Source organism: Vigna unguiculata, chromosome 10, assembly GCF_004118075.2.
Source record: "Vigna unguiculata cultivar IT97K-499-35 chromosome 10, ASM411807v1, whole genome shotgun sequence".
Classification (NCBI taxonomy): Eukaryota; Viridiplantae; Streptophyta; class Magnoliopsida; order Fabales; family Fabaceae; genus Vigna; species Vigna unguiculata.
This window is the reverse complement of record NC_040288.1, coordinates 2,939,381-2,958,718: the sequence shown is the minus strand read 5'-3', so window position 1 is coordinate 2,958,718 and position 19,338 is coordinate 2,939,381. Positions and strand designations below refer to the sequence as shown.

Below are 19,338 nucleotides of genomic sequence, written 5' to 3'. Positions count from 1 at the left end.
CCAAATTTTGCAACCTTTCGTGTGTTTAGAACTAGCACATAAAATAATTATATTAATAATAATAATAATAATCACCGTCAAAATAAAAATAAAAATAATAAGACGAAGATGAAAATTGATAAAGTTAAATAATTCTTATCACAAGAGGAAGAATATAAGGTAAAATTATAATTTGAGAAAGGATTAGAAAAAGCCTGGATTGAGACACGCATAACACTGTCATTATAGAGAAAAAGCTTCCACTAGTCCTCAATTGGTTGGAGCATCGTGCTGATAACATGTTATGAAATAAAGGGAATAACAGAGAAGAATAATAGATAATAAAGAAGAGAAGAAACAATAGAGAATAGAGAACGAGAGAATAGGGAGCAACTCATCTGTATATTATTATTGATAGGAAGAGTCATATTTATAGATACAATATGTAATCCATAAAGGAAACAAATCAACTTAGTTAATACAAATATTTACCATAAAGAGTAATGAATCATATGAGATGAGTAAATGTATCAAATCAATGGACAATCATTAATTCATAACAAATTTAAATTTGTTGCCACGTTTTTATAGTATTTTTCCATATGTTTCAAACCATTACAAGCCACATAGAAATAAAGTAAACCGGCATAAAACACAACTAGACACAACATCATATAGCCTAAGGCATATATAATTTTTTTTTCTGTGTTTTATCATAATATTTGAATTATTTATATTATTTGATACATTTTTACTTTAGTATTAGATGAAAAACATATTTAAAAATATCAAATAGATTTAATAAAATTTGGTTAAAATAACTAAATTCACATATTTTAAAAATAAAAAATTAAATTGGTTTAAAATTTAAAAAAATAATTCTAATTTTAGACTGACATAATATTAATGATATAATAATAATAATGAGTAAAAAGAATATACAATTATAAATCGATAATTAAATAATGAAAATAAAGTAAAAGACTTCGAACAGAAAGCGTAACCTAAAATGTTGGTACGTTAGTTATTACAAGAAAGGATGCACGGACGGATCTTCTTAAGGATAGAGAGGAACTATGGTCCCAAAATTTTAATTTTTTTAATTATATATAGGTTAAAATACTCCTTTGGTCCATGTTTTTGTTGAAAAATCTCAAATAGGTCCTAAGATTTTTTTTTAGGTCCATATTTTTGAAAATGTGTAACAATTAGACCCATTCCGTTAGTTTAGAGTTAACGGTGTTAAGGATATGCCACATGTCAGCTTCTCATTTTTTTGAATTTTTTAAATTTTTTAAATTTTTTAAATTTTTTTTAAATTTTTTAAATTTTTTTTTAAATTTTTTTTTAATTTTTTTAAAATTTTTAAATTTTTTTTTTAAATTATTCATGCCACGTGTCACATTAATATTGTGCCACGTGTCAAGTCAGTAAGGTGACACGTGTCAAGTCATTGTTTGAATCTCAATTTGGTCCATATATTTGTTATTTTAATTATATTTCAGTCCATTTTTTTTTTATTTTTAATTTCATCCTTTCCAAATTGAGATCAAATTTAACTTTTCTATAAATTTTATAATGATATTTTTATTAAACATTTTAATAATATTAAGTTTATTTTATATTTTGTTTTAAAATTTTAAAATATTTATTTTAACTTGTTACAAAATTGTTTTAAATAATTTATATACAAATGTTAGAGTTGGTTTAAAATTAACAATTTTATAAATTTAAATATAAAATTTTAAAATAATTTTGTAAAAAGTTAAAATAAATATATTTAAAAAAATTTTAAAAAATGGACTGAAATGTAATAAAAATAACAAATATATGGACCAAATTGAGATTCAGATAATGATTTGACACGTGTCACCTTACTGACTTGACACGTGGCACAATACTGACGTGACATGTGGCATGAATAATTTTAAAAAAAAAAATTCAAAAAAAAAAAATTTAAAAATTTAAAAATTTAAAAATTGTAAAAAAAATTCAAAAAAATGTGGAGCTGACACGTGGCATATCCTTAACACCGTTAACTCTATACTAACGGAATGAGCCTAATTGTTACACATTTTCAAAAATATGGACCTAATTGAGACTAAAAAAAATCTTAGGACCTATTTGAGATTTTTCAACAAAAACATGGACCAAGGGAGTATTTTAACCTTTTATATATATATATATATATATATATATATATATATATATATATATATTATAAATATATTTAAAAGATTTTAAATTGTAGATAGTATATTTTAGAAGTCGATGAAAATTAAATTGTGTATCTTTTTATTTCTTTTATAAAGCACAACATTTAATATTAAAATAAATAATTAAATATAAAATTAAATATAATAAATAATAAAGATATTTAGGTTTAATTTCTCTTTTAGTTTCGATTTTTATCAAAAAATTGATACTAAAATTATGTTAATTATATCAACAAAGCAAACTATTCATATTAAGAGTTTCAATTTTAATGAAAAAGTCATTGATCCGTTTCAAAAAATTTAATAAAATTTATCGTAAAAGACCAACTTGCATCAGTTTTTAAAAAATCGAGACCAAATAAATTAAAACTAAAAAAACCAGAGGACCAACTTAAACATTCTAAAACAAAAACATGAATCAAAAGAGTAATTACACCAAATATTTATTAAGATAATTGATAATTTTTATTTTTATTCTCATTATCTTTTTAGTTTTTTCACACATTATAATCATTTCACTCTCATATGTTTTCTTTTTGTTTTTGTAAAAACACAAAAGTTAGACACAAACTCAGTATTGGGTTGAGAGTGGTGTCAATGCCTTATGTGGTTGGGCTCAGGTTTCATTGGTGTGTTGTATCTCCCCAGTGAAACCCCCTCTGTAAACCTAGCAATCTCTTGTCTCACTTGATAATGTTTTTACCTCATAAGTTTTTTCTATATTCATTTTTTGATTAATATAGAAGAAAAATAAATAATGTATTATGTGTTTTTTTATAACCGATTTTTAATTGTGACTTGACTATAATATATTTTTATTTTAATAATTACATGTCTCAATTTTTTATTAGATTATGATAAATTATTTTTTAATATCATTTACAAAAAAATGTATATTGATAAAGAATAAAAGAATAAATTTATTTTTTAAAAATGATAAAAAAGAAATTATTGATGGAAATAAGATAAACTCTACTTTTTCACATTTTTTAATGCATTATTCTAATAATCAAATTATTCAATTAAAAAAATTAATTTTTAAAATATTATACTTATGATTGAATCTAATTATCTCAAAATTATATTAATTTGACCCTTTTAATACTTTTCCTCCAGATTGCCGCTGAAAACATATGCAGCAAACTCATGGAAACTAATGAATAGATGCTAAAAGCTTTTATTTCACATCATAAATTTCTTTGCCCCCAGATTTGGATTACGAGTAGAGATGTCAATGTGAGCTGGAACCCGTGAGCCAACCCGGCTCACCCCGGGTTCGAGCCGGGTCGGGTTGGGAAAAAAAAAACTTTTGCGATAATGGGTCAAAACGGGTTGAGCTCACTTAACCCGCGAGCTATGTGAGTTCGAGCCGGGTTATGGTGAGCTGACCCACCAACCCACCTTTATTAAAAAAATGTAATTTAATAAAATTAATATTTCATTCAGAATCTGAAAAATGCAACGCAATCCCTAACTTCTTTCTCATTTTCATTTTTCACCCACGCAGACGCAATCCCCTTCCCTCTCATTGGTGTCCGTCGCGGTGGTGCCACAGGTGGTGGTCGTCGATCGTTCTTTGGCAGTGGTGGTCGACGTTGGTGCCAGCCGTTCCGTGGTGGTCGAGCCGCAATCCCCAACCTAGTTCTCTTCTCATTTTAATTTTCGACCCACACAGACGCAGTCCCCTTCCCTCTCACTGGTGTCCGTCGCGGTGGTGCCACAGGTGGTGGTCGTCGATCGTTCTTTGGCGGCGGTGGTCGACGTTGGTGCCGGCCGTTCCGTGGTGGTCGAGCCGCAATCCCCAACCTAGTTCTCTTCTCATTTTAATTTTCGACCCACACAAACGCAGTCCCCTTCCCTCTCACTGGTGTCCGTCGCGGTGGTGCCACAGGTGGTGGTCGTCGATCGTTCTTTGGCGGCGGTGGTCGACGTTGGTGCCGGCCGTTTCGTGGTGGTCGAGCCGCAATCCCCAACCTAGTTCTCTTCTCATTTTAATTTTCGACCCACACAGACTCAATTCCCTTCCCTCTCTCACTGGTGTCCGTCGCGGTGGTGCATAGAGGTGGTGGTCGTCGGTCGTTCTTTGGCGGCGGTGGTCGACGTTGGTGTCGGCCGTTCCGTGGTGGTCGAGTCGACGCTTCTTCTGCTCCTGCTGCTCCTCTGCTTAGCCACTCTCACTCGGTACTGCGACGTCATTTTCATGTTTCTTTCTTTCTCTGTTTACATCTCAAATGAAACTTTTCATTTGTGCATTTTTTTTCTTGACTTAGGTGAAGTTGCGATTGAACACCCATCAATGTGGAGTTCGTCCTTGCTCTGTATAAAGATATAACTGTTCTGTTAAGGTATGCTCTATAAACTCTCTCTTGTATGTGCGCACATGCTTTGGGCAGATTTGTTTATGTGAGGTGTTAAGTATTCCAATAACAACTACTGTTGCTAGTGAGTCTGCATTTAGCATTGGTGGTCACGTGCTTAACAAGTATCGATCTAATCTTCTTCCTGACAATGTTCAAGCACTGATTTTAACTCAAAATTGGTTACATGGATTTGAAAATATTGGTAATGTATTTTTTCACACTTTTCTTTACATCATACCTCTAATTCTAAATTATATTATTTCGTAATAGTTTCTTCTTGATTTTGAAGATGAAGATAATGAAGATGATCAAAAGGAAGAGGAAGTTGTTCTAGACTTTTCAATCCATGACTCCAATGCACCTCATGTGTAGTAATTCTAGGTAAGGAAACAAAAACTTGTAGTTTTCTGCATACTGTCTCTGTCTCTGGTATTACCCATACATGATTTTGGAAAACAGAAACATTAATGGAATATACCTTAATAAGTTGTACTGTGTCCATGATCACTTCTATTCACCAAATTTTCTTTGCTACTGTCATTTTTCATGTCATCACCATGAGCAGATCAGGGCAACCACCAGATTTGAAGAAGTGAGTGCTTCTACCATTCTTCACTTCAATTTTATTTACTTTCTTCGTTTTAATTTTCTCAATCACTCGCTGCGAATTGATCTACAATGGTCTTTTGTTTGGGGGATGCACAGGTAGATGGACAAGAAGCTTCAGAGTGTGTTGTTGCTAATTTTCTTTTCTTTTAGTCTATTTTATCTTGTTGCATGATTTACGAGTTTGAGGAGAAAACTGGGAGTGGTTATAGTTGTAAGAATCTTCCAAACAGTAATGTCTGGAGAAGTATTTAGCTTGGGTACTTTTATGATTTAAGCTTAATGTGTTTTATAATTTTACCTTGATCATTTCACTGTTTATATCATCTCTAGATTTAAGTTCAGTGCAACTCTACCCAATTTCACTGTTTATATACTCTAGCTTGGTGTATTGGTGTCCAATCAAATCCAAAGCATTTGTTGTGCTTATTTTAAAACTAGTATTTAACCAATCAATACTTTTATCTTTTTAAGTATGATATGAATTAGTTTCTAAACCTTTTACTTTAAATCTTTTTATTCATCACCATTGATTACATAACTCATGAATATGTGCTTTTTATTACTTTCTAAATTGTTCTTGTTTTATCATGCTTTTTGCAGTCATTTAGCAGCTGCCAAATTATGTTTTTTGCAAGGGGAAGGTTTTGTTTTTTTGCAGTTCGTGTAGGACAAGATTTTGAGAACTGCACATGTTAGAAGAGTGGCAAAGGGAGATAGATAAAGCAATTGGAAGATGACAAGATTCAAACATGAACCAAATTTTTTGAATTACCACGATAAAGATGTGTACTATTTTCATTTATGTTTTGTTGAATACAATGATAGAAATTTCCTAGTATGAGCCTTGTAGTGAGCATGATGGAAACACATTGGTACTTGATTTTATTGTAATTATCATCTCATACATTACTTAAAAAATTATTTAAATATTAAAATATTTAAAAATTTAAAAATAAATAAAATTTTAATTTTGTATGCGGGTTGGTGAGCCAACCCACTTAACCCACCAACCCGTGGTGGGTTGAGCCGGGTTGTAAAAAATCTGGCTCACCTTAAAGTGAGCCGGGTTGGGCTCACTCGTTTTCTGACCCGGCCCGTGGTGAGCCAACCCGTGTGAGCCGGGTTGGCTCACTTTGACATGTCTAGTTACGAGACAACCTTACGCGCTGCGTTATTATATAATACAAATATTACTAATATGAGAATAAAAATAAAATAAATATGAAACAATAAATAAATAATTGAATAATAATACTAATAATAAAATATACAATAAAATATAAAAAATAATATTTTAATTAAAATTGATATATATATTTATATCAAATATAAATAATAATTTAACAAATAATTTTGATAACGTAAGATTTAATTATGTTTTTAATCTTTATTTTTGTTTAAAAATATCGGTTTGATTCCTTTATAAATTTTAATTAGATCCCGGTTTTTATTAAAGGGTAGCAAATATGTACTTTCTTTTAAGTTATGGTAAACCGCTTGAAGTGAAGTGAAGAGTGTGAGGTGATATAGTTATACGTGATGAAAGAGTGAGAAGGATAATAAAAATAAAAGTAATTAATGACGTGACACAAAAATGAAAAAGTTATTTAATATTTAATATTAATTTCGAAATATGTAATTAAAGAGAGAGCGAGAGTGAGTCTGGTGTTTGTTCAACTTATGCTTAGACTCCAAATTCTATTGCTACTGCTAAGGTATTCGGTAACAGACAACAAAAACATCATCTTCTATTGTTTCTTCTTCTTCCACACTCTTCACCACAGTTGCGCTATTTCATTTCTTGTTCACTACCTTTCAAGGTTCCGTTTGTGATGGGTTCATAGCCACAAATGTGGTTGTTTCCAAGATTAAAAATTTTGATCCTGAGAATGCTTCAAAAATCATCGGTACATCTTCTCAAGAACCTTGAAGAGTCTGAACTCATTTCTTTGGCATGTAGCCCTAACCCTGTGCTCCACACTCTCATGGCTTTTTTTGTATTTTAAAGTTTATTGGAAGTTAAATTTATATAAATGGATTCTTTATTTATTTATTTTTTACAAAAATGGATTATGTCGACAGTTTTTTTTATTTATTTTGGAATTTATTGGAAGTCAAATTTGTATAAATGAGTTTTTTATTTATACTTTTATTGCGAAAATGAGTCAAGTTGATAGGATGGAAATGTTTGGAAAAAATGAAGTCGTACATAACAATTTCACTTTTTCACTTTTTCAATTTTTTTTGTTTTTTTATTTTTTTTTTTTATAAAATTGATAACTGAAAAATTTTAAAAGAACAAGAACGTAACTGAAAATTTAAAAAAAAAAATATCAAAACTGAAAAAATTTATAAAAAAAGAAAAATAATGAAAACTGGAAAATTTGAAAATAACCGTTAAATCTGAAAAAAAAAATAAAATAAAAAGATCCGAGAGATTTAAAAAAAATAATGAAAAGTGAAATTTAAAAAAATTAAAAATAAGAAAAACTGAAAAGTTTGAAAAAAAAATAAGTGAAAAGTGAAGTCTTCGTGTTGAAGAACCACTTCACTTTTCAATTTAAACAAAGTCATCCTCTCCAACAAAGACATTACTTTAAACCAAAAACAAAAACAAAATCGAAAGGGTGGAGGACGACTTCATCCTAAATGTCGTCCTCCCCTATGACAACTTGACCCACATTTATAAAAAAAAAAATTAATGAATCCTATTTTACAATTATGTGGTCAAAGGACCCTGAAATAAAAAAAAAAAAAACCACTCTCATTCTCAGGGTTAAGACCCACATGGCTATCGCACTTTCAACTCCTCTTCCTCCTTCCCCTCTTAACCTAAAAGACTGTACTTTATAATGTGGAGAATGTTTAACCTAAAAGATAAATCAAACAATCATGAAACAAAAAGCACCCATTTTCACAACTTTTTCCCATAATGAAAGGCACAAACGTGAATGCCCCCCTTCGTTTCGGCCCACAAACGTAAGATATGTTCAAAAGGAACAAAAAAAGATCCAATTCATGTACTCAAAAGTCTTTGAAAAGAAGGAAAGCAAAGATTTTAAAGACAAAAAAAGACCAATCCACGAATTCAATCTCTAGGTTTACAGAGGGAGTTTCACCGAGGAGATACAACACTAATGAGACCTGAGCCTAACCACACAAGGCATTAACATCACTTTCAACTCAAAATCTTAAGAAAATGGGTTTATGAGTCTTTATCTTTATATAATGCTATACTTTCTCAAAGGAACTTCTCCCTCCACCTCCAATACTTTCTCCTGTACCCCCAAAATTCTTTTTAATTCCAGTTTTATCCTCTCAGTAAAAAGTAATTTTTTTCTCTTTATACTTGTTCCAGCAACCCACCTCCTGCACCTCCAATATTTTGAAACCACTACTCCTCTTTTTTGTTTGCTCGTGCAGTACACCCCCAATATTTTTGAAACCATTTGACGTGACTCATTCTCTCTTCTTTCTTCTTTCTTCTTGTGATGTAAAAGATTGACCATTGTGTTAGTTTTAAGATAGTTTTTTCTTTTCAACTCCTACAGGGTATATTTTCAACTTATCACAGCTCACAAAGCCATCAAAAGAACAATAATCTATAATCTATAGAATAACCAATAAACCTCATTAACTGTACCATCTCACTCTTTCGGTGAGAATGAGAAGAAATAAATTCTAAGCTACTAAACTCTTACTTTTATCTCCCCCATTTAAGCGTGCTTCAGATAAATGGACACGAGTATCCACAATTGTTTTTATATCACATTGCAATCTCTTGTGAAAATCCTTGAACATGTTGAACCGCCAAACAACATTATATTCTGAAATAAAAAGGAAAAGGAGGAAAGAGTTATATCAAGACTATACATTTTTGTTCATTCCACTGTAGAATAGAGAACAAACTGCAGTGGAAATTGTAGAGTTATATGAAGACTCTTAGACATGGAGACTATTTATCACTTCTTCTGACTAAGAAACTCGTTCACTTTTCCACTCACTTAATCACTTCACTCACCTTCCAACGCCCCACTTTAACTTACACACATCACCCCACCCTCACATTCACCTTACACACCCTTGTATACTTCCACTTTTTTTTTTATTATGCACGAATCCAACATAACAACTTTCATTCAACTTCACATTCCTCTATCATCACCAATAAAGATGACCGGAGAACATCCCACCATGTGCCAGGAGGGAGATTCCACCCCCTGCGCCGCCATCACCTGCCTTAAAAACGTTGTCCTCACTGCTGTTGAAGAACATGTACTCGTTTTGAGGAGAGAGCTTGAAATGGGTGCTGTTGTCCAAGTTGAAGGGTCTGGTGGGATGAAACCTCTCACCATCCTCGCAGCTCCACATGAAGGGATCGGTCACCACCACGTGTGGATCAGCGTAGCTAACGTTACGAACCGGGTATCTTCCCGAAGGGGCTTTTTTGTAAATCTGGATCATTTTGACCAATAATTTGTAAATATGGGTCATTTGATTTTTTTTTTTTGTAAATCTGGGTTATGTCGTCAGGGGAGGACGACATTCAAGAAGAAGTCGTCTTCCCAAAGGCCGGTTTCCTTTATTTTTTTAAAATCGAAGTCGCTAGGCAGGAGGCCGATTTTTGCACTGAAGTCGTCAGGCAAAAGATCGGTTTCTGTTTCTTTTTAACGTTGCACTTTTATTTTATTTTTTAAAAATTTTCAGTTTTCTTTTTTTTAACCTCAATTTATTTTACACAATTTTCTTAAGAGTAGTTATTACATTTAATTTATTGGGAATTAATTTTTTTATTGGTAAAATAAATTAATTTTAAAAAATACAGAAATAACATAATTTAAATGCGCAAACTAAATGATACGTAATAAAAATAACAGAATAAAAATTACATAATAAAAATAACAGAATAAAAATTACATAATAAAAATAACACAATAAAAATTACATAATAAAAATAACATAATAAAAATTACATAATAAAAATAACACAATAAAAATTACATAATAAAATTATTGACGATAGGGACAGTTGCCCCTATGATGTCCTTCATTTCTACAATATGAACATTTGCTTCGTCTATTTAGATTTGGTTCATCCATCTCATTATGGATTCTATTAGTTGGTGGTCTTCCCCTTACCCTATGGCGCATGTTTGGGTCTGGAATGAAATTTGGTCTGGTGTATGGTGACCAATATTCTTTATTCCTAACCGGATGAAATTGTATTTCATACGCTTTATTGATGTTGTAGAGGCTATAAACTGGATGGATGTATGAGGTTAGGTCTATATGCGAAAAAGAGCAAACAACTATTACGTGGTGACAAGGCAGTCGAAGAGATTGAAAATGACCACAATCACACCACCAATCATTTAATCTAACTGTAAAAGACATTGGTAGGCGGTGATCATGTGGAGAAAACATCTCTTGAACTTGAAATTCATTATTTTCTCTTAAGTATCGACGAACTTGACACATTCCCGCTTGTTGTTGATTTTTTCTAATGATAGCATTAATTTCCTCTGTATATTGGTGGCCTGCCCGTAACATGGAGTCTGCCTTAACCCCTCTCTCAACAAACCATGTTGCGGTCCTTTCAAATGTTGCCTTAATTAGAGCACAAATTGGTAATGAACGAGCTCTTTTTAAAACAGAATTCATACATTCTGCCAGGTTTGTTGTCATGTGCCCAAATCTACTACCTCCATCGTAGGCCTGAGTCCATTTTTGTAGTGGTATCCTATCAATCCAAGATGCCACTTTTGGTGAATAGGATCTCAAAGCTGCCAATTTAGCATCCAATATGGGTTGTTTCACCTCGTAAGCTGTAAAAATATAATTATATTAATTAGTTTAATTATTGAATGTGGTGAATGAAAGAAAAAAATTATTACCCATATTCTTTAACCGGTTCTTCAATTCGTGATTCTTGAATTTTTTGTTGAAATTTGAAGCAATATGACGTATGCAGTATACTGATTGCAGTCCATCTGCTACCCATTGTACTTCTTCAGATTGTAGGGCTGCCAATATGCCTTTCCCCCTGTCTGTTATCAAGCACAGGTTTGATTGTGGTGTAACATGCTCCCTTAAGAGTTGAAAAAACCATATTAAGGCCTCCTTTATTTCTCCTTTCACTATTGCGAAGGCCAAAGGGAATATGTTACGTGACCCATCTTGAGCTAGTGCGGTTAGCAATGTCCCTTGATATCTTCCTGTCAGAAATGTCCCATCTACTTGGACAACTTGCTTGCAATAGTTAAATCCTTGGATGCATGGTCCAAAAGACCAAAATACGCGTTCCATAATATAGCAAGAAGGGTCAAGCTGGCCACTTACTTGTACAGGAGATCCAGTGCATTGAATTATTGTGCCGGGATTGCTTTGTTGTACAGCTTGATACCACCTGGGAAGTTCATTGTAAGACTCTTCCCAATCTCCGAACTCCTTAGCAAGCGCTTTTTGCTTACCATTTCAGGCTTTGTCATATGAAATTGAATATCCGAAACGATTTTTAATTTCGGCTACCAAACTTTTGATAGGTATGGAAGGATTTTCCTTTACAGAGTTCATCACAATAGAACCAATTTGGTTGGAATCAAGGTTGACATGATCTGCAGGTTGCATGGTTGACAAACACGTGTGTGATCCGTCAATTTTTCTAATTTCCCAATTCAAACTTCGCTTGCTATAAGCAGCCCGTAAACGCCACGGGCAGCCTATTTTGTAGTCGACACATCGACATATAAATTTTTCAGATATGCTCTCAACAACAGCAAATCTATAACCATTGTCAATATGGTATTTCTTAATACATGACACTGTGGACTCTTTTATGTCAAAAGACATGCCAACACATAGTGAATTTTCAGTCACTGAATTTGAAGCTTGAAGTGAGGTGTGACTTGATGACCCACTATGATCCGTTGTATGGACTGTATATTGGTCGGTAACCAACTCATCTTCACTAAAATCAAACAAAATATCTGGATATTGATTCAATTAATCTGCCATTTGTGTATAAATTTGAATAAGGTACGAACAAAACAAACTGGATGAGTCTCTCCTAAAATGATACTGAAATGAGTATAAGTATTAACTTTAAGAGACCCTGCTTCCTATAAATATTAACTTTAAGAGACCCTGCTTCCTGCCCACGAGCACATTTCGTATGGCTGAAGCCACTTTTAATTACAGCGTCTTTCTCTTAAAAGTAAGCGACTTCATTAATTAAACCACCCACTTCATTAAACACATGTCAGCATGGACCACCCACTTCATTAAACACAAACCGGTGCATGTCAGGACGAAGTTGGTGGCCATTAAAGAGAAATCGTTAGGCCACCTAACGACTTCAATTGAATGTCGTCCGCGTGGATGACGACTTTAATTGGGTGTCGTCCGCGTTAGTGACGACTTTGGCTTCACTCGGTCTGACACCATCACACGCGCGCAATTATTTTGCTTGACTGTGTGTTGACTGTGCGCTGCACCACCACCACAGAACCAGTGTAATTAATGGAGTGGCAGAGATTCCTCCTACTCCCTATGCCATGTAGAGCTAAAAATTTGCATGCATTCGTCCAAAATGGTGGCAGCCTTTACACCTTTAATTGAATGCTCTCACAACCACAAGCCACAGCCAGCTTTTAAAATTTGATGGACAATGCATTGTGGAAAATCACGTGAAGAGATTTCGAGTATTGGTTCAAATACTCTCAAGTTGCACACATTCATCACTTTGTGCATTCAGCTTGGATTAGCAGTTTGAGGTTGCGCGCATTGGGAGAGTTTTCAACACTTCACCACACATTTCATTGCTTCTACTTTCAAGGTTCAACTATCTTTTAATATTTTGTTGTCAATTAATTTTCAGATTATGTTCTAATTTTTATTTTCAATTTCTAAACACGTTTAGCATGGCACAAAATGGACGTCTACCCCGGGATATATCACTACTTCGGCTTCAACACGAACATATCACTCACGACTTATGGGAAGGACGGGAAAGAGTTCTTAGACCGAGAAGATTTGGAGTTTGGATACTAAACAACCAAGACATACTTGATCCCCGTGTCATAAATTTAATTAAACGGTTTGGATTCGGACACGCCTTATATATCCCGGACATGGATGTCAACCACTTCCTCATCAGTTCTTTATTAGAAAGGTGGAGATCAGAAACTCACACATTTCACTTCCCCCATGGAGAGACTACTGTGACACTAGAGGATGTAGCCGTCCTCCTTGGCCTACCGATAGACGGAGATATGGTCACTGGTCCCACTACGGTTCAGGACATATTCGCCACCTTCCATGAACACCTAGGTGTCATCCCACCACCGACGGTGATAAGAGGGAACTCAATTAGAGTTTCTTGGTTAAACTCTACTTTCCAACAGCTTCTACCGAATGTAAACAATGAGGTTATTGCTCAATATGCGAGAGCGTACATTCTCACATTGATTGGAAGCATTTTAATGCCAGACACGTCTGCAACTAGGGTACATGTCATGTATCTACTTAGGCTAGCTGACTTAAATGTAGTCAGGAATTATAGTTGGGGGTCTGCAGTTTTGGCCTGCCTATATCGTTGCCTAGATCATGGCATTCACCTACGCCAAGAAAATATTGGTGGATGCATGATCTTGTTACAATGTTGGGCTTGGGAGAGGATTACTTCTATAGCCCCACAACTTCAACCTTTAAGTGATCAAGAGGTGGCTGATGGGGATGGTTTCCTTGTCTATAGAAGGTAAAAAGCTAACTTTTAAATTATTTTTTTTTGTCATTTAACTAACTTGAAATTGCTACATTTTTTTAGGTGGATGAATGTAACGCATCGGATAAATCCAGCTTCAATTTCAGTTACTGAATTTCGGTTGAGATTTGATCAACTACGTACAAGACAGGTAATATTTAAGGTAAATCAAAGCTTTTTTTTTTAACATTTCAAACTAATGTCTACAATTTTGTTTCAGTTCTTGTGGAGGCCTTACACTTGACAAGAAGTTAGTCGATTGATTGTGGTTGACATCCCTTCGGTATCTAGAGCAACAGTCCCAATAATTTGTTTTGCCACAGTAGAAATCCATCATGCGGATAGGGTGATGCGTCAGTTTGGTTTAAGACAACACATTCTGCCTGAGCCGGTTAACCTGGATCAAGTTCACAGGGATGACTTGAGGGGGAGAAACGACAGAGATTGGGTAGGACATCATCACTAGTGGATTGCAATTTGGAATGATTGACAAAATCGGATCGTTCAAGGTACACCTTTCAGCGGAAACGGCCATTTGCGTGATGAAACACTGTATATGCAGTGGCACATAAACCACACTATCCGCTACATATCTCCATTGACAAAATCTTCTGACGATGGGGTTATTTATACTACAATGTTGTACATCTATTTATCATACATACTTATTCATAACAATAACCATGTTATTTATTTTATAGTACGATATGTCACAAGAACCTTCCCAGCCTACTTCACAACCCTACACTGGCCATGTTGGGTCTTCTCCAGATTTCATACATCATCCCCAACCCTTTTTCAGACACTCGCCTATGGGTCAGGGTCAAATGTTTGGACATTCACATCCTCAATTTGGCAACCCATCAAACACCTCATTCCAACACGTCCCTTCTCCATATGGTTTCTTCCCGCATCAGTCAAGTTATGGTGCTGGTCCATCACATATGTTTGGCACCACAACCATGACACCACCATCTGCCTATTATCCAGGATCTTCATCATCAATGCCAGTTTATCCTTCGCCAATGCCTTGCCAATCACCACAAATTCCGCAAAATGTCCAAAGTCATCAAGATGAAGATGATGATGATGATGATGATGATGATGATGATGATGAACCACAACAACAACAACCTCCAACACGTCCCAACAGACCCAGAAGAAGACCAACATGTGGAACTAGAGGACATAGATGACTGTTTTATTATTTTCTAGTAACTAAATTATTGTATTTTATTTTTTAATCAATTTAAAAATATATTAATGTTTATTTTTATTTTTTTAATTTATTATATTTATTGTGAAAAAAAACTCAAAATGAAGTCGTCATCTGCAAAGACGACTTCACCACGCGCCAAACAAAAACCGTTTCCCTACCTGACGACTTTGTTGTTTTAAAAAAATAAAATAAACCGTTATCATGGAGGACGACTTCAGCCTTTTTTGAGGGACCCCCAAATACAAGAGGGACCCTTTTTTACAAATTTGAGATAAAAGGGACCCTCAAATACAAAAAAGCCTCCCGAAGGGGTTCTGAGTTTGAGTTTTCCCTAGTTGGAACATGCAGAAATGTGTCTGTAGTATGGGCTTTCACATCCGTCGTCGATGCCGAAGGGGTACTTGATGGGGATGTCCCCGTAGGATGTTCTGCACACACTGGATTGAGATGTTGTGAGAGTGAAAAATGATGAGAAAATTAGTGATAATGAGATTGTGTGAATGAGAGAGAGAAGCGATTAGATTCGAGAGACATAGCGCAACTTTACCGTCTTCATACTCGTCGAGCTCCACTTTGACGACAAGGAGTGGTTGTTGCTGCTGCTCCGGGTAACCGCGACGCGAAGAAAGGAGGGGGAGGCGAGCAACGTTGCCGCGATATGTGAAGAAAGGAGGGGCACAAAAGCTAACACCACTAAGAGTGATAACTGACGGTGAAGGAATTGCACCTATGCAAGGGCTCAACCTCAAAGCCTTGATCAAATTCGTTTCACAAAATTGAGAAATGGATCTCAAGATCTGTTTTAGCTTTTTTTTTCATTTTTTTTATAAAACGGACGTCGCAAATCCGTTTCACAAAAACCAGAAATGGATTTCAACTTCCGTTTCGTTGTTTTTTTATTTGTTTTTTGTGAGTGTGTGTTTTCTTTTGAAACATATGTTGAAATTCGTTTAAGAGAAGTGTGAAATGGATCTCGAAATCTGTTTCATTAAATCTTTCAAAAAAATTTAATGAAACGTATGTCGAGATCCGTTTCACACTTCTCTGAAACGGATCTGGACATCCGTTTGGTAAAAAAAGCCATATGAAACAGAAACGGATGTTGAAATCCGTTCCAGAAAAGTGTGAAACAGAACTCGAGATCCATTTCATTAAATGTTTTTGCAAAATTTAATGAAACAAATTTCGAGATCCGTTTCACACTTCTATAAAACGGATTTCAACATCCGTTTCAGTGAAAATCCCAGAAAATGACTACATCAGTTTCGCATTTTATTGAACATCAGTAATCATCACAAAATGACATATAACTCCATGCAACAGAGAAAGATTCTAAAAGACCATTAATAAAAAACGAATACTAACCTGGAATGTGCAAAGAACGAGGAAAACTTTAAGAAATTTGAACCACGTGTGGATGACCTTGCAGAGTTTGGAGCACCTGAAGCAGGACCCAATTCACACAAAACGAAACCAGGGACCACTACCACTGCAAAAGCACTTTCAAATGAAAATGAAAGAGAGAAAGTTGGGACCACTACTCTGAGGATAATAATGAGAACGGAGGAAGGAGAAGAAAGAAAACGAAGGAAGAAGAAAGACAACGGAGGAAGGAGAAATACATGAATTGAAGGTGCAACATCGTAAATACCAGCCAGCCGCAATAAATTTTGTTTAATTATCTCAACCACCGAGACAAGTAAAAAATTAATTAGGGTCAATTATGTCATTTTTTAGAGTACTGAAGAATCTTTGGGTCAGGGAGAAACTCCCTTCTCATTTCTAGCCAATGTGAAACTTAGACTCACACTTGAATTCCTAACAATTTGCACTAAAGGAGCTACTCAACAAGTGATGTTGGTTTTGGGTGAGAAGAAGATGCCCATGGATTTGGGTACCAGCTGTGACTTTACTTTGCAAGAGGGTTTTGTAAAAATGACAACAATTCCAAGTTTCTTCATGCCGCTTTCACTGATTGGCTAGATGCCACCGTTGAGTTTATGGTATTTACATAAACCCTAATTTCGAAATTAGTATAAAATACTAAATAACCTTTTCATTTATTTATGTACCACGTCAGTAATTATTTTCATTTTTATTATTCTTCTTACTCTTTCATCATATACGAAATCATGTCATCTCAGTGTTCACTCCATACCATTTATCACAATTTAAATGAAGAACATCTATGATACCATTTTATAAAAATAAAGAACTAATTGAGACTTATAAATAAAGATTAGTGGATAAGTATGACCTCAAAACTCTTTGACTCAAATATATTTTATGTTTTCCTGAGTATATATTTATCCGGTAGGAATACAGTACAAATTGTTTATCGATAAAATATCTCTAATAAATAATATGAAATTAGTTTATTAAGTCTAAAAATATTAAAAAATATATATCAAATTAATCTAATAAAATTAGAAATATCATAAGACATCACTGTAAAGTGTATAAGTGTGGACTTAGAAAAGAAAAACTTATAAATTATAACAGTGCAAGTTTGATATCATAGTTTTCATTAAAAGATACTTAGATTTTGGGGGCGAAGGAATTGCAACTTATCATATAATTAAAATGTTGTATTTGGAATCGTGAACCTTTTTTTAATCATATAGTAAAATATACAAAACGAAACAAAAATGTGAAAACCTGTGGATTGAAATTAATGAAAGAGAAGTCCGCAAGATTTTGAGCATGATGACCCTTCGTTGCGTCGTGAATCCCTTCATGCAAACTACAAGTTCCACAAAACATCCTCTTTGTCCCATTTTTGTACATTATCATAATGATGAATTGATATGTTTTGATTAAAATTTCTTATACTCGATCATTTTCTACATTTTTGCCATTTCTGGTCAGAATAAACAAGATTAACAAACTAAATGGCATAAATTATTGCAAGTCGCACATTGATTAGAGATAAGGTCGATCTATAATATATATATATATATATATATATATATATATATATATATATATATATATATATATATATAAGTGACTGCAAATCTCATCTTACAAACTAGTTTTGTAGGGTTGAGTTAGGTTTAAAATCCATCCCATATCGGATCTCTAACAGACTACCCACTAATTTCTTATTCTACGCACGAGATAAATGTACCTCGGCGTGAGGAAATGTAACAGAGTAAGACTACTAAAGTTGAGGTTAGAGTTATCAGAAAATGAGAAACAGAACTGTAGGATTTGCTTTGGCTTACATGGTTTTCTACAACGACAATCAGCATTCTAACAAAGAAGAGCACAATGATGCTTAGCTTTCTTTCCATTGTTCAAAATGGACCTCGCACAAATAAACCGAGAGAAGAAGAAATGGTGAGAAGCAAATATTAGAGAATATGAAAGACCTTATCCAGGGTATAATACTTCTTCAAAGAAATTAAGGAGTTACGATTTTTTTAATAATTTTTATGGCCCATTTTATTTCCAGTTGTATGGTGCCCCTCTATTGCTTCATTTTTATCAATGTCATCAAGAAAACTGTATGAAAAAGATAGTTGGACTACTTTTTAGTTAGAAAACCAATATAATAATCTTATTTCATAATAACTATTTAGTACAAAAATAATAAAACCAGTAAAATGGTACGATAAAATAGTAGAATTGTCAACTTATTATAACACCGGTCTTCAAAATTTACTATATAGATATTGTTATCATTCACTTTTAGGATATTCTAAACATGGTTCATATACTCTCAAGTTAGACTTACATTTCATATACTTGTTAGAATTCGAGTATGAGTTTAAGTTCTACATTGATCAGAAATGAGAAAGTAGAGCAATATATAAGAATAAAGACACATAAACTCATTGTCTTAAGGTTTTGAGTTGAGAGTGGTATCAATGTCTTATGTGGTTGGACTTAAGTCTATTAGTTTTTTTTTAATGTTTTATTCTTTGATATGTTACAACTTTTTTAAATATATTTTAAAATATTAAATTCAGTTTATGATGAATACTACATTCTAGAAGCACAACAGAATAACATACAAAAAAAAAAAAACTAAATCAAATCCAAAATGACATTGGTCCAATTTGTTAAGTACTGCACACACGAGACATTGGTCCAATTTCAACACAGGTACCCACCTGTTAAATGACAGAACAATGATAAACAACATAAACCAAAAAAAAAAGTGTTAAATTTCACAGTTAAGATATTTCA

The 19,338-nt window shown here is 33.6% G+C and overlaps 1 protein-coding gene, 1 long non-coding RNA gene and 1 pseudogene across 2 annotated transcripts; 2 read left to right on the top strand and 1 right to left on the bottom strand.

Annotated features, from left to right (window-relative positions):
• Positions 1-3,650: 3,650 nt before the first annotated feature.
• On the top strand, positions 3,651-6,064 carry LOC114166490. The gene is made up of 6 exons (XR_003599941.1): positions 3,651-4,376; positions 4,466-4,540; positions 4,639-4,757; positions 4,845-4,936; positions 5,121-5,147; positions 5,765-6,064. It is a non-coding gene; the product is annotated as an uncharacterized LOC114166490 (long non-coding RNA).
• A 3,261-nt stretch (positions 6,065-9,325) lies between these two features.
• Positions 9,326-12,013, bottom strand: LOC114166959 (annotated as a pseudogene).
• A 1,280-nt stretch (positions 12,014-13,293) lies between these two features.
• LOC114166958 (protein MAIN-LIKE 1-like) lies at positions 13,294-14,169 on the top strand. Its single transcript, XM_028051841.1, has 3 exons — positions 13,294-13,919; positions 13,989-14,076; positions 14,146-14,169. Exons 1-3 carry the CDS (start codon positions 13,294-13,296, stop codon positions 14,167-14,169), a joined length of 738 nt encoding a protein of 245 aa, XP_027907642.1.
• The last annotated feature ends 5,169 nt before the right edge of the window (positions 14,170-19,338 follow it).